Source organism: Synchiropus splendidus, chromosome 8 (assembly GCF_027744825.2).
Source record: "Synchiropus splendidus isolate RoL2022-P1 chromosome 8, RoL_Sspl_1.0, whole genome shotgun sequence".
Classification (NCBI taxonomy): Eukaryota; Metazoa; Chordata; class Actinopteri; order Syngnathiformes; family Callionymidae; genus Synchiropus; species Synchiropus splendidus.
The window spans coordinates 24,392,606-24,409,174 of record NC_071341.1 but is presented as its reverse complement, the minus strand read 5'-3'; the positions used below and the strand labels follow the sequence as shown (position 1 = coordinate 24,409,174).

The window sequence follows — 16,569 nt, the reverse complement described above, 5'->3', positions numbered from 1 at the left end:
GAAATAGCAGTCGGCTGATGCCAAGTTCACCACAGCAACCGCTGGTGTGTGGCGTGCGACCCCAGCAGTCTGACCCCGTCAATATGCTGGCGTCTCTGCTGAAATGAAGTGTATCGATGAAGCGGGGTGAGATATCATCACACGCTGAGACCTTCTTCCATCAAGGCGCCATGATTTGGATTGACTTTGTTCTATCAAATAAAGGGACAGGCGGGACGTGTGGATGCAGCCGCCTGAAGTTGACAGCCAAATAGAGAAAGGAGCATGCGTCTTGGTGAAGGAGGAGCTAATGGCTATCTTGTTCAATGTGCTGTGAAGATCAGGACGAAGAGTGAGACATGTCCACGGCCCCGTGAGTCTGGACTCAGCTGACTCATCTAGCGCCACACACAACAATCGCATAGTTGCACAGAGGCTGAAAACTGGACACCCATTCAGTGCCTTGCTTTGACGCCTTCCAGCACTGATACTTCCATGATCATTATTATTATTATTATTAGGCTTGAATGACTCCATCAAGCACTGAGAGCGCAGATGTCATTCCTCCTTTGGCCTGAAATAAATCTGTATTTTTGCTGTCTTCATCTTTGCTACATCACTTGAACGGATCCGAACGTACTCTGATCAACTCCAAATATCCACAGCCATAAAGCAAAATGAATGCTGCGCAGCACCAAAGCATCAGCGTTGCCAGCTGAGAGTAACTGCGGCTGAGCCGAGGGCTGGCCTTACCTCTGCGTCTCTCCCCTCCCGGGTGAAGGTCTCCTCGCAGTGACTGCAGGTGAGAGACAAGAGAGCTTTATAAGTGAGTCGTGCACCATTAACAGCACACGTCGCCGCCCCTTTACGCTTTACTGTTGACAGAGGAAGAAGCCCAGAGGCACGTCGGCCAGATAGATGCTGTAAATAATCTGATAACCATGCACTTTGGACAACAAACAAACACCACATCAGGCTCGGGCGCCATTATCATCATTCGATTGGTAATATTTATGGCCAGGTGTGCATGGATGCGTGCAAATGTCTGCGTGGGTTAGGGTTAAACATTAGCCCAAACTGTGACTCAGCACATGCAATGGCTTAATAATGGCGTCCGTGTGTTGGGAGCGCAGCAATGGCAATTTAATGCTGAGATTCTTTGGGGGAAAATTGTATTTTTTTTTTTTTCCCAAGGGCAGGTGTGGCAGTTCCCACTGGTCTCACAGCAGCAAACCCTTTTTCCTTCACCCCTGTGACGAGTCCCTAGACAACAGGCAAATGGATCCAAACTTGAGCTAGCAGAGCCAAACATTTCTCCGCTGGCCAGACGCACATACAGTGAGAGGGCCGCGCCATGCGCAGGCCTGTGTTGGGCGCCCGCCTCACGGGAATCCTTGGGCGGTACGCGACATGGACATTTGTCAGTCAGTGCTGACACAGGTCTCCACTATTGTACCGCTCTGGTTCGCTCCGTCCAAATCCAATTACACTCTGCCACTGCCAATTTTCTGTTTTTTCCTCGATGGAATCGCTGAGCGATTTCAATAGAGCAAACTGAAATTGGCAATTCCCCCTGCCTTATTGATCCACTCATGACCAAGCACTGCACGCCCGAAAGTGCTGCCAGAGTAAAGACTTGTCTTCCAAATGAGTGTTGTTGTGAATGATGTGCCGCGAGTCCACGACGGAGTCTCCGTCCCCCTCCAGTGATACGGCACGTGTTGGAAGCAGGCACAGAGACGAGGTGCTTCAGGTGTGGCACTGTTCTCTTCAAGTGTTTATTGATGTTATACAATTTGTTCATCGAGCTTGGTGCCTGATAAGCTGATCACATGCTCTTTTTGGACTGATGAGCGTTTTGCTGAGCCATGTTTGCTTTCAGAAATTCACACTTCGAGGCAACACGGCTCCACGTCATGTGTCTTTATTGGGAAACAGTAAAGATACAGAAGAATGCTCACACGAACCCGACCACCATCAGTGTTAGCCATGAGGAGCAGTGGCGGCTTTTTTATCATATTATTTTTCTGTTGGCTGAGAAAGAAGCGGACGCACTTCTTAGTTTTTCAACTAGTGATGGGCTGATGAGGCTTCATGAAACACACATACATCCATCGTCAGTTTCCCCGTGCTCAGTCCTGCACAGAGCGAGCGCTGCTGAGAGCCAGTCGCAGCAGTCACTGCACAGCGCTTCACGAGACAGCGTCATCATTTCCAGAGCCCACGACATGGAAAACTCTTTGGACAGCCATTCCAATGAAACCTCTCATCACTGTTTGTAAAACCAAGAGCGCCACCGACGGAGCTCAGAAAACCAGGACACTGTTTCACGAAGCCTTGAAACTACCAACGTTTAAGAGTTGCCAAAAAATCCAAAACACCAATGCAACCGAGTGCCTCTTGAGCAAGTCTCATGAAAATGACACTGCACCACAGTCCTTACTTAAATGTAATAACCATTTCATACACAACATTCTGAGCTGATTGGTTCTGATGCTGTGAATTCAACTACAGCACTTAAATAACTGGCTTCTCTTTTCGCCCCCAAAATGGCACCAAAGAAGTAGACAGCCCACGTGCACTGTGATTTAAAGCCCCTCAAGGGTGAATACGCACAAGCGTGCAGTGAGACTTTGTTTGATCAAGACGAAGAATAAAAACATTGTCAGGTGGTGTTGTTACCATATAGTTTTCCACACTACAGTGAGTCAAATTTGGCTTTAACGCGAAGCCCAAACAGTGGCGTGAATATGTTACTACTCCGCCAGAGCCTTAGTTTTTCGTCATGATCAGCGCAGTGTGTTACGTCGACTTAAGTGCTTGTGCACCTGAAAGTTTGAATAATTCACACTCCTAATGCGCTATATTAGCCAGAGCTTGGTCAACCATGCAGTGTGAAACACAGCCAGGAAACTCACAGGGGAAGAAGAAAGGGGGAAAGTTGTCAGCCTCCTGTCATGTGCTCGGGTCCATGCGCCACCAGTATGTCACAGTTCCATGTCTGTTGCGCGGCCAGCAGAACAGGGCGGTGCCTGTGTGTTTGGAAGAGCGTGACGGCATCCACCAGGATTCCTCGGCTCTTGAGTTACCACCCCGTACCGTCGTCTCAGATTGCATTGCAGATTTAAGAGCTAATATAATCAGTGGACTGGCTGCTTTACATCTAAAGCGCTGATGGAAGCGAAATACATTTATGCTGAAGTAACTCTAATAAAATAAACATTACAAAGCAAAACTCTCAGCGACCCAAATACATCATGTTTATTAGTATGTTTATGTTTCCGTGAAGGTGCTGGAGAGACAGAGCTAAAGGGGGGAAACGCAGCTTTCAGCCACCATCAGTCAAAACACTGTCCGTATCCTCTTCTGCCGCTGGACTGAACCCAGGGTTCTGAAGTCAGGGGCATTTCATAAAACCAAGACGGAGGTGGCACTCTCTGCTCTCAAATCCATAGATTTGCACCAATATAATGACCCCTCACAACAGTTTCAGACCCCCCCAGAGCGCCACCCACTGAGCGCTGAAAATGAGGCCACTGTTTCATGAAGCCTCATCGGCCCATAACAACGAGTAGATGAAGGAAATATTTCTTTTAATTGTGTTAGACCTCTCTTGGAGGAACTTGGCAGTTGGGGAAAGTACATGACATCAAACCAGGTTTCATCCGATGAAACTCACTTCCTTCTATTCCTGTCTTGCTCATCAGTCAGGAAGGCAGAGGTGTTAGCCACGGCGTTGCCATGGTTACTCAGCGCGGCTGAACTTCTTTCAGGTGCCGAGCGCTGGCTGCAACAGAGTCTGGGCTTGTGAGCGTGCGCCAGTGTCAGAAGGATTGAAAGAAAACTGTGTTTATCTTTGACTGCAAATCCCCCTTTGCTCTGTCACTCGCACTCCTTGCAGCTGCCTGACTTTCCCTTCTTCTCCCTGTGTTTTCATTATCACCTCAGGAGCAAAGCCTGTCTCTCCTCCTCACCAAACCTGACTTGAAGGGACTTCCGTCTGCCTCCGATGCCATCCATTCCTGCGGTCGGTCTGCCCTGGAACATGACGTGGAGAGCTGACTGCATGGATCCCGCGCCGGCTCTGTTCTTCTCTGCTCCGTGCTCCATCCATCTGTAATGACCTCTGTTGACTCGGAGGCCACAGTGACTCATGGCGTATCTCTGCTTATATATAGAACGCTAAATGGAAAACTCAATTTGATTCCTCGGCAAGTGAAACCACACACACATTTATATATATATATATATATATATATATATATATATATATATATATATATATATATATATATATATATATATGTATAAGTATATTTGTCCTTCTTGAGCAGTTGACCTTCTGCATGCTGAGATGTCTGAGAGCGCCACTGTGTGCTGGTGTTGTAAACTAGGTGAATGACTTGTTGTTGCTGGGGGACTCTGGCTGCCAACACAGTCGAGTCCTCTCTTCCACTAATCGTTATGCAGCGGCTTACTGCGCCACTCTTCTTTAGTTGGAGGAGCACATGATCTCCACACACACACACACACACACACACACACACACACACACACACACACACACACAGCCAACGTCATAGCTGCTCACACAGCGAGCTCTGGGCCGGACTTCATCACACCAGCTGCACGGCTCCGAGACGGCAGGCCATGTCATGATCCTGTGCTCGTGGCTCCAGCACAGGCGAGCACATGTAGCATGGCTGTTCCGTGCGTTCTCCAGGCAGAGGCTTCACAACTCAGCCATCGGGAAAGATATGAATTAGCATTTTCACCTCCCAGAAAACTGCATATTCATTGCAGCAAAAATATCATTGGGGCACACACTAGTTTTCCAAGCTACGGACGTCTGACACTAAGGAATTTTGTATGTGCGACTGGTGAAGTACACATGCATTCCTGTCTGTCTCTAATACCAACATGGCGTCGATCAAGAGAGAGGAACAGAGAGGAGTGAAGGAATGAACCATTGCGAGTCCTGCCTGAAATATAGACAGGCCAAGGTCGTTTCACTTGGAAGACCGTCAGACCTTCCAGTCAGATCCAAGAGAGGGGCCTTGAAAATGATGCCCACCTTTCTTGATCATACAATACCAGCACAACTACATCAGAGGGATTTCCTCCTTTCTTCAATGAGCCTCTTCGATTTCTCAATATATCTCACAAAGCCTTTTAATGATGGAATTTCCTCGGAATGTCACGTGACGTATCGATGCACTGCACAGGAATGCGCTCAACCTCTTTAACTCCATCCTTCTTATTCCCGTCGCGTGAGCTTCGTCTCCAGAGCATCTCAATCCCACAGAGAAGTCAGCAGAACCCGAGTCCGTTTGTCAGGGACTGTCTTCTCCTTCATGTCTTGGTCCAACATCGCTTCCGAGCCTGCTCCCTCAGCACTGCCGTCACTCAGGCTTCCATGTGGCGTGGTCATCCCATCCTGATGTCGCCTGTTGTGATGTCAGCAGCTTCACAGGCTGCAGCCTTCACGCCTCAGAAACCTAGTGAACAAATACAGTGCAGTGCAGAGAACTCGCTTCTCAGCAGAATCAATCATGAAAACTTCAAACCACAGGCACAGCTTCTCTTCAGCTTCATGGACTCGAAAGAAAAGAAAAAGCATCTGTTTCAAAATATGAAACACTAAAGGAATAAATTGAAAGCAACAAGTGTGGTTTTACATGTGATACATTTGTCAACACTCACTTCCCAAGGGGCTTTTTCAGGCTCGTTTCAACCCGCTGGTGAATCTGCGTCGGTTTTCCACCTTTAATGGGCTGTTCAGTCGCGTTATAGCTAACATTGCAAGTGATGCGGCGGCAGAGAAGGAAAACAGGAGTCCCGTCTGCACTGCGCGTCAGCGGACTGTTCCACATCCTCGCACACACTGCCCACATGCTTAGGCGTGGAAATACACTGCCAAACATGGACCATCCTCCAACCACATGGTGCGCGCTGGCACAACTGCCGCATGAAGAAGAACCACAGAAGAAAGGACGGAAGCCGCACAGGAGTGCTGTGATTCTTCAGCTTGGTTCCATGCCGCAGGAGCCAACGCCAGCTCGTGAGCCGGACCCCTGAAAGAAGACGCCTTTCTTTCTCCCGCCACACTGGCTCACTGCTGTCCTGCACTGCAGCACTCTTGACTGATGTGTTGAACGTGTTTTCATGGTCTGAAGAAAAGCTGACTCAAGTACATCTATCTTGGAATTTATCGATCTTCATTTTCACCAGTTCAGTGTCGCACCATCGGAAACTACTCGTTATTAATGTTGGTTCGTGGTGCAAAGTGCATGGGAAGCATTGTGGAAAATAGAGAAACGATTTCTGTGGCGGCGAAACCAAGCAAGCCGTCAAAACGCATGTTTATGGATGAGAGGAAACAGTGTTGTCTTTCACACGCTCCCGCACACACACACACACACACAAGAGCGCATTTGTGTTTATAGTACCTGCAGGGTGATGCAACTTCAGCACCACGGACAGAGACAAACTGCCCTTTTCAGCCAACTGGAGATCATTTGCTGCTTGAAAAACAGTCCGAGCACATCACATTGGTGTGCAGTAGGTGCCCAGCGTGGAGCTTCGTATGCAGTGCTTGGCCTGTTCCGTGAATGACACATGCTTCGCTGTGAAGAGGAACCCACAAGAAGCTGATTTCCTTCACACCCAGGAGGCGGAAGCCTTGCTCTTCATTACCAACTACTAACTAAGCAAACGTGCCTGGCTAAATCAAAGGGAAACAAGAGAGGAGTGTTTCACAGTATCAGCACCTTCTCACACTCGGCAGCACAAGCAAAACAACTCCCAGAGGTAGCAAAATAATCCAGGAAGAGAAACAGAAAAGAGCCCAGCACAACGAAAGAGAATCCCCAGAGGAGCACCCCCCGCCCCACCCCCCAAAAAAAGTCAGCGCTTGCAATGGATCCAGAGAAGTTAGTGAGTCAAGCCAACAGACGCAGCAACAGCCACATGGTATTTCAACACCGCGTTCCGATTCTGAGCTGTGGGCACTTGCTCTCTCAAATCTCATGAGTGGGCCCATTTGAATCAGCTCTGTCATGGTTTATGGCTTAATCCTGCATTGATCAGAAAAAAAACCCCTCTATTATTATTGATGGAAATCCACATGTCACTACACATGCATTAAAAAGTATGCTTCCATGCCTTGCTTCCCATACGACTAGGATCTGGCACGACTTTGCCCGAGGGGAGCGACCGGACTGCAGGCCATCCAGCTGACGTCGCTTCAAAGAAAGGTTTTCTCCAACAGTGTGATTGATAAGCTGCGAGGGATCAAGGGGACGATCCGATCTGAGATAACGGCAGCCAGAGCTTCAGCTCAACACTGAAACTCTGATGTCTGTGGTCCATTTGCATGTGAGGTGCAGGCTTCAATGCAGCCGATTTCTTGGCCCAGTTGAGGAGCAGCCCTGTGCTGCGCTTCAGACGACATCACCTCTCTTTTACAAATGATGTGGTCCATCCATCAGTGAGGTGGGATTACAGGAGGAAGCTCTCTCCAGGTTTGTGTGGAGCCAGTGGCACGGCCAGACAAGGTCTGATATAGGTTCCCAATGAAGCAGACGGTGGGGTTTGAGATCAACGACCAGAGCAGTCATCTGAACGACTGGAGTCTGAATCCAAAACCTCCCACTAGGAGATACCTTCGTCTTCACCATGAACCCTGAACTGTCACCATCGCAAGCACAAGGTCAAGCATCAAAGATTCCTCCTGTGAAATCTGCACCAGTGTGATTGGTCCGTCTCATTGGCACGGGACAAGTATGGCTTATTGGACCAGACATGTGCACAGCCTGGACTCGTGAGCATGTGGCATCATCATCATCATCATCATTCCTTCATGACAGACACCAGAGACAGAGGAGACTGCCAGAGCGACAGTCAGGTTTACACTGGGCGTGCCACCTCCAGTGCAATCTCATGAAGCCTCAACACGCGTCACTTGAAGCTGCCAAGATATGACTTAGTCGGTCATGTGGAGAGGAGTGACAGCGGACATGTTGCCAGATGGAGGTCCCAAGTGTCGGAGAAGAGGAGGCGACCATAGTGCTTCATGGATGCAGGGATTGAAGGCAGCTGGATGGAGAGGAAGCGTGAGGGTGAAGGTGGAGGAGAAGCACAAACAATATCCTTATAGCACATTCATAAAAATAAAAACAACTCACAAACAAGCGGCCTATACTCAAGGAGTGGGGAACAGCCAGGAGCCGAAACACAACACATGAGGAACGCACAGCTGGCTGCTGAGTCAAACCCCATTCACTCCCATGACCAGCCAAAAAGCTGAGCTCAACCACTTCAACCTTTGGGCTGAAAATCATTTCGCGTTTAGAAGCGACAGTTTGTGTTGAAAGCATGGGACGTTGTCTTTCATTATACGTCAGAGTGAAGGTCAGAAACGCACACGTCAATTGGATTTTGAATCAAAGAGAGCGCTCACTATAACGGCTGACTTGTTGGAAGCTCTCTGAATGTGAAAGAAGACAGACCATCTACACCACTAAGATCAGCTCAAATAATGTGTAATGACAGTTTGGTTTTATAGTCATCATGTTTTATTTTTGTATCACTGTCAGGATAATATCAATGTCATTTCCTATCAAAATAAGTAGTATACACTGTGGAAAACTGTATATATATATACTCTAAATATTCACTCTAAAACCCCAAGAAAAGAACAGAGAACATGAATTTGATCAGTTCTTTTGTTTTCAACGGAAGAGTGTGTGAATTAGAGTTAGGACATGTGAACACAACACACATAAAAATCAATATATATTTCAAAACAACCAACGCAAATTCTGTTTGGCCTCAGGGGGAATTTTCCCAGAAAACATAAAAACGAATTCATCATAAAGTAAGATGAACTGCACCTCACCCAACAAACGTTTAACCTCATGATTTTAGAGTCAGTGAAGATGGAGGTTGAGCAAACAAGAACAAAAACATCCGTTGACCCTGTGCTGTTGCCCTCCGGTGGACTGAAAGCACATTGCTACATGTCCTCAAATTAGCGTCAGTCAAGATCAGCAGCACTGAAGGCAGCACTTGCTTTTGAAATCTTATTTTGTTTCATTGAATCCCCCTCCAAATTGTCGCGCGTCCTCCGGACATTGCCTGGCATCCCTCACCGCGAGGTCGTCTGCAACTAGGTCAAAAGATGTGCAACAGAACGCTCTCATGCTTCGCTCGCGCTCCACAGACGATGAGAACGCAAAACGTTTTTTAGAGCCCCGTCCTTGATGCGCTTTTTCCACGATCGAAACTGAATTTGGAACGAAGCCAAATGAGACACGGTTGACACACAGAGCCGCGGCGTCCAGCCCTCCATCAGATGATCGCAGACTTTTGTTTTGCTTTTATTAGGAAGTCTATACCAGACGCATATTCACTGTACATTGTTTTGACATTACCTTTACAATTCAATTTGTCACTGAAATTACAGAATAAATATATGCACATTTTCTTCAACTGGTTCGGAGAGAAAACATTAAAGTGCCGCCTACAATGCCGATAGTGTTGTGGTTGATGGGGGATCCAGAAGCAACGGTCTGCGGAGGGAGGGGCAAAGTTGTGTCTCAACAAAGTGCGTGGAGATATTCAGAAAAAAGACTTGCCACTGAATAGTATTCACAAATATTTTCCCTACGACGGTGCTCCCGGCTTTGAGAAGCACTCTGATATAGACAGAAGTCTTTGTTCATAGTAACAACCAGCAGTGTTGACAAAATATCAAAATTAAATAGAAGACTTGACTGTGAATGTGTGGCAGGACCTCGGCTCACGTGGTAGAGTTCGGAGCAAGATCCGTGCACCACCTGCACTGCGGCGAGTGCAGGCAGCAAACTGCAGTTCTAACGCCTTTTTCCCACTCTTTCTTTCACTCATTTCATAGAAAGGTGGTGTGCACTGCTCCAGGGTGTTTGTACATCCGAGTCAGGAAAATAAAGACGACCAAGGAAAGAAGAGGAAAACCAATCCTTTGAGTGAGGGAGACATCCAGCTCCCGTGTGTCTAGTTTGTCATGGAAATCTCACAGAAAGATGTGGCAAATCATTTCTTCTTCTTCTTTTTTTTTTTTTTTTCAAGATTTCAATGACAAAATCCTGTTCCTCCCGGCTTTGTTCTTTTGCTCTGTGGGGCGTGAGGATAGAATACATTATAAAAATAAGGGCTATTGACATTGCTGGCGACTCGGAAAAAAGGCACTTGATTGACAGATCAGAGAGCGGCCTCTACTCCGAACGGGTGTCTGTGTCTGTCAGGGTTGTAAGTGTGGCTGAAATCATGCTCCATTCGAGGGGTATTGTATGTCTGTGGCTTACAGATCTTAAAACCGATACGATTTTTCCAATACTTCGAGGTAATCTGGCTTTGTCTGAAGCTTTGCCCTCAGTTCGAGGTAATCGCTTTGGGACGAATCCGGGTAGCATCCTTTGCCCGTGGTGAAAAGCAAAGTGTCCTTGAGTCGTGCATCCTGCTGCAAATCCGGGTACTGCATGCCTGGTGGATGTGCGTGCGCCACGTGCATGTCCTTTAGTTTGGGGGCCGTCCCGTATAGACAGTCTACAAAGCCCACAGTGGGTGTGGGTCTCTGACTGTCAATCACAGTTGGGCACAGCCCTCCGTTCTCATGCAGCGCCGCCATGTCAGCTGCCGTGTGGTTGACTGTGACGATGGTGTTCAGCTGGGAGTTGGACACGGCCAGCGCCCACTCTCTTTCCTTCTCCAACAAGGTTCTGTAGCTGCCGCCCTGATCTTTCTGCAGTGAAAACTCTCCCCTCTCGTCCTCGGCGAGTTCCCCCTCTCGGGGTTTGTAGATGGGATTGTTGCACATCTGTGTGACTGGGTGCGGGATGTAATCGTAAACGTGCCCGTGGGCGTGCGTGTGGCCACCGTGCGAATGCATGTGCATGCTTGTCGACGCTTTCTCTGGGGTGCCCGTGTTGGCGGTGCTGGCTGGCCTTGGCGGGTCGTCAAAAATCCTGCACTGCATCTGGATACCTGTTAGATCCACCTCCGACCGCTTCCTAAAAGGCTGCTTCTTTCTGCGGCGCAGAACAAAAGCAAAGAGGGCAGCAGCTACGAAAACGGCAGATATAAAGAGGAGGAGTAGGCTGAGGATGAGAACGGAGAGAGGCACAGGTCCCGTGGCGCTGGCCTCCCCGACGTCAGACCTCCCCGCGGTGGGATCACCGCCTGCAGGAAGGGCCGGAGATGGTCCTGAGGAGTACTTGAGCTCTGGACAGAGGACTTCCACTTCCAGGGAGCGTAGATCCTTCCCAAACGCAAACTCGGGGCTCTTGCAGAGAACCTCGCCGACTACAATGACGGAGGACAGTTTTTCAAGCCAGTGTTTGAGGGGTATGATGTCACAGGAGCACTCCCAGGGGTTCTGGTGCAAATCGATCTGGACAATGGAGGTCAGGTGCTCAAGGACTCCCTGCACGGGCAGAGCCAGGAAATAATTGTTGCGCAGGTTGAGCCGCGCCAGGTTGGTGCCAGTGAAGGCGTCCGACGGCAGGGAGCGAAGCAGGTTGTCGTTCAGGAAAACCAGCTGGAGATTTGGCATGAGGGAGAAGGAGTTGGCTTGTATCTCGCGTATGACATTATATTCGAAATACAGGTAACTCAACATGTGAAGCCCTCTGAACATGCCGGGAGTCAGCCTTTCGATATCATTCCCATTCAGGTACAAACTTTTTAGGTTGGGTAAGTTAATGAACGCCCCCTCCTGGACGTACGAGATCCTGTTGTTGCCTAGATTCAGCAGATCCAGACTTGAGAAGTTCCAGAAATCGGAGCGATATATTTTTTGGATTAAATTCCCACTGAGATATAGCTTTTTCGCATTGAGGGGCCGCGGCAGCAGCTCAGAGATGTTGTGAAAGCCTTTGTCTTTACAGTTGACCGTCAGCCCCAGATCGTTGATGTGAAGGTTGCAAATGCACTCCGCGGGGCAGATGATCGGTATCGGCGGCCTGGTTTGGTATCGGGAGATGGGGGGCTGGTTGACTCCAGGGTAAATGCTACGAGGGGTGGGGGGATTCTTGGTGGGCCTGGATCGTTTGGTGGGCTTCACCCTGTCCTTGTACTCCACCGAAGACGCGGTGTTGTGAAAGGAGGAGAGCATGGAGGACGGCTTAGTGGGCCATGTGTTCTCGCTGCTAAACGGGATCCTGGGAATGCCCAGCTTGGATTCAATATCTGCGTCGGACAGCAAAGGGCAGAGCTCACTGCGCTTGATTTCCCGCAGGTCCTTGCCATGCAGATGGAATGGGTACTCGCATGTGATTTCACCCACAAGAGCCGTGTAGGGTATTCTCTCTAACCAGGTTTTTAACTGAACAATCTCACACACGCAGTTCCACGGATTCTCCTCCAGCTGGATCTCCATCAGGCTCCTCCCCACATACTCCAGTGTGCCTTTATAGGGCAAAGTCTTGAGCCGGTTTCCTCTTAGGTCCAGATGCGTGAGCGACACCGACCGGAACAGGTAGCTTGGCAGCACGGGGATCAAATTGTCATTGAGGATGAGCACTCTCAACTTGTGCAGGTGCCTGAATGTGCCGCTTTCAACCCGTTTGATGACGTTGTAGTCAGCCTGCAGGTATTCCAAGCTCTCTAGTCCAAGGAAGGTGTCGTTGCGAAAAACCTCCAGCTTGTTCTCGTGCAGGAAGAGCCTTTTGAGCATCCCCAACCCGTTGAACGCTCCGGCGTGTATGTCTTGCAAGGCGTTGTTGCCTAGATTGATGGATATTGCGTTGTTGAGATGAAGGAAGCTGTTAAAGTACAGCTTCCTCATTGAGTTTCTCTGCAGGTTGAGCTTGAAGGGCCGACTCCATATCTGGCTGATCTGGCTGACGTTTGTAAATCCCTTGCTGTCGCAGTGCACGTGAAAGATGCCCTCTTTGACTTCGCAGTAGCAGGGCTCAAAGCAGGGCTCGTCCATCTCCTCGGAGTCCTCCAGCAGCGGGACAGGGGTGGTCCATCCTAAGGCTATGGTGCTCAGCAAGGTAACCCACAGCATCCTTGCTGACACCGCTGGGATGAAGTCTCGGCCCCAGGGACAGAGCCACTTCACAGCACTGCAACGGAAAACACAGTGAGAGAGACCAGAGACTGGCAGGACGTCAGCCAAGGCGCCACAGCCAACCAAGACAACAGGCTAGAACCAAAAAGAGGCTTCAAAACCCTATGACGTGTGTTTCCCTTCAAGCGGTGGATGTCGCGTGACAGGGAAATCTAAGGTTAATCACTGGGTGGGTGTCCTTCTGGGGGGCGATCTGCTCATCGCTAAGAATAAACCCTCGCTGGGAGGTTATCCGAGAGGAGACACCTTCCTCCCGCTCCACGGCGCCATGCCTTACATAACACCGACTTCAACCGACTTTACTCTCTCTGGCCATCAAGAGTTCAGTTGCTTCCATTTCTGGTCCAGAGAGAAGTGGGAACAGCAAGCATCCCAAGGACTTGCATATTCTTTACCACAGCAAAATGAATCTCTGAGACTGATGTGTCCTCATTTGGAAGTAGAGGCGGATTTGATTACACTGGATAAATAGTGCGTACAATCCGTTCCAGCACGCGCGCGATGGTGAGGTCGAAACGGCAGATGAAAAAGTCCATGAAATATGAATGTAGTGGGATGCATTTTTAAATAACGCTGCTTCCTAGGACACACTAAAATAAATAAGGTGGAAATCCATCTCGGATTATCAGCAATACCTGTGTGTGTGTGTGTGTGTAAAGGCACACACTTCAAGAATTCAGAACATGAGTGGGAGACGGCTGCAGCTTTCCTTCATCACACACACGCACTCGCACGCAAAGCGTTGCAGTGGCACTGTTCAGCAGAGCCTAAATGGTCGGGAATATATTCTTCCGCACATGCCTGACTAAAGAGCGCGTTCACAACATGCGGACGACTCCAGTGCCGCTTGGATCTCATGCTGCAAGTCATGTGACTAAATATTCCAAGAACACGTCTTGACTGGTGGCATTAAATGGCGAGAACGTACTTAGTTGACGAGGATTCCAACTTCACATGTCCGCCTCCGGTGCGCCCTCGTGCCTGGAGTACCCAGATCACCGCCCCATGACGGGCTGCGGGGAGAGGAGAAGATCACTGTCTCTGCTGTGATGGAAAATCGCAATTCAAGCAAAGCAGGGAGAGATGATGGTGTGATGCAGAGATGCGCCACAGGAGCGCGTTTGACTTCCCTCCAAATTACTATCATTGGGAAAAAGCGCCACTTCCCGAATACATCCAAACCGCCATGGCCTGAAACAAGTTGCGCTTTGATGAAGCACCTTCCCAGAAAAATACATCTAGGTAGCGCAGAAGCCCGTCGTCGTGACACTGACACCGAGCCACCGGACCGGGCGAGCAGCTCCCGTCGAGGCTCCGTGTGTTTCCAGGGGAAGTAATAACGCGCGCAGTCACTGAGGCAAGCATCGCCTCCCAACTCACCTTAGTTTTCGTCTGCGATCCTGAAGCATCGGGGGGAAGGAGAGCGCCACTAGTTCGGATGGGCTCCGATCAGTCTCGCGCACATTCTGTCTGTCTCTCGCCGCGGCTGAGCCGAGGAGGGATGGAGACGTGATGGGAATGAAATCACCCCTCGCTCCCCGGTGACACTGACTCTCCTCTGACTTTCCTCCCCCCTCTTTTCTCTCCTCCAAATCTTAGGATGCAAGTCCCGGACTCCGTCCGCGTCCTCTTCCTTCCGCCTCCCCTGCCGGGCTCGCGGACCGCGTCCTCGTCAGCTTCAGGACCGAGTGCGGAGCGGCACCGGGAACCAGGCGCCCGGAGTCATGGCATGTAGTCGAACGGTCCCGTCAGCTGACGCGTCTTCTGTCTGACTTTCACAGAGTCCGTCTTCGCCTCATGCGTCATAGAAGTGAGGGCGAGGTGTCGGGGAGCGACGGGCTGAGAGGCGCACAGGAGAGGGAGAGGGAGAGAGACGGGGAGAGGGAGAGAGGCAGGGAGAGAGACGGGGAGAGGGAGGGGGGGAGAGAGAGAGGAAGAGGGGGGGGAGGGAGAGAGAGGGGGAGAGAGAGAGAGAGAGAGAGGGAGAGAGAGGGAGAGGGAGGGGGAGAGAGAGAAACAGAGAGAGAGGAGAGAGAGAGGAGAGAGAGAGCGCGCGGGGGGTGCGCGCTGTAGTGCCAGATTCTCCCCAGAGGAGGAAAGAGAGGGGGACCCATTACAGCCCAAACAGGCGAACTACATGAATTCGCCGATCAAATCGTCACGACGGTTGATGCAAGTCAGAGCAGACTTTGACTCTTAATCCCCACTGTTTTAGCAGCAGCAGCAGCATCCAACCTGGAGCCACAATCATGGAGCAGAGAGCACTCGGAGGAGAGACGCAGGGATGCTGGGCATCCTTCTTTTTATAGCCTGTCGTCCCACGCTTGGCCTCCAGCGGGCAACACAAGTCCGTTTTCAAAGCAGCAGCAGCAGCAGCAGCAGACTGAACGCACACAGGCGCCACATCAACGCGCCTCTGAATCATGGAGCTCTTGTTTTTTTTTTTTTTTTCTTTGTTAGTGAGAGCACGATCGTGCAGAACATGTTTTTAATGACAATTCTGTTCCATTTCTGCAACGAGAAGGAACCTTTTCACCCGAATGCTTTTTAAAGCGACACCTGCCTTATGCTTGTCTAGTCACACATGATGTCTTTCCATCATTTATTCGTCTGGCACCATGCAGTGTACGCCTGTTTGGTTGCTTTTTTTGAGTTTCACTCAGTGGTGAAGGAGGTCAGGTGAGTTCCTGAAGTCTTCTGGCTTCACACGACTGCTGAATTTTACAGTCTTTCTGATGATGATTTTGGAATGTTCATAGACACATAGACACAAGCTCAAGCACTGTGAATAAGACGTTATAAGAAGGGCGCTTCACTTTGCATTTGCACCAGAGCTACTGCGTGAATTGTCACTTAACAATGATGAAGCCATGTTATGTCAGTGTCACGCCACCTGCGCTGGCCTTTACAACGCATGAGAGGAGGTTGACATAAACGCTCACCGATACTGTCTGCAATAGTTAATGACGACACCAAATCTGCTGGTTCAGTTCTTGTTCTCGCTCAGGAGCCAACAGCCAGGCTCAGTGACAACACAGAACAGAACACAGTTTTATCCACACTCAAGCCGAGTCCGTCATCATTAGAGATTCCCAGCAGCAAAGTTGGTATTGCAGAAGCCCCTGGTGGGGTTGTGAGCCCCCAAATGGATAATCCACAGGCAGTGAGGATTATTATTGGAGGAGAAAAACCGTAGTTGGCTTAGCGAGGAGAACCTTGATCCAATTTGTGTCCTGGGTTTGGATTTGGCATCTGGCATGTCAATGGCACATGGCGCATTATGCTAAGTAAGGTTGCAACCTGGTGAGTCGTAGCCGGGAAATAGAAGAAGCCATGGTGCGCTCCCTCAGTCTGTCGTGGAGCAGTGATCACATAATACTTTTTAGATCAGCGACCACACAGAACACTGCAAACAGTCGTTTGAAAAGAACAGGGATCCATGAAGAGTTTTCCTGAGATGAGTGAAGGTAGAGCAG

General features: G+C 49.6%; 1 protein-coding gene across 2 annotated transcripts; it reads right to left on the bottom strand.

The window, feature by feature from the left end:
- Window positions 1–9,330: 9,330 nt before the first annotated feature.
- Window positions 9,331–14,934, bottom strand: slitrk3a (SLIT and NTRK-like family, member 3a). 2 transcript variants are annotated; one of them, XM_053873582.1, is made up of 3 exons: window positions 14,474–14,934; window positions 14,022–14,106; window positions 9,331–13,088 (listed from the first exon to the last, which is right to left on the bottom strand). In XM_053873582.1, exon 3 carries the CDS (start codon window positions 13,028–13,030, stop codon window positions 10,331–10,333), a length of 2,700 nt encoding a protein of 899 aa, XP_053729557.1. In that variant the 5' UTR covers window positions 13,031–13,088; window positions 14,022–14,106; window positions 14,474–14,934; the 3' UTR covers window positions 9,331–10,330. The 2 variants fall into 2 exon arrangements, with proteins under 2 accessions (XP_053729557.1, XP_053729556.1); XM_053873581.1 differs by lacking the exon at window positions 14,022–14,106.
- Between the last annotated feature and the right edge of the window lie 1,635 nt (window positions 14,935–16,569).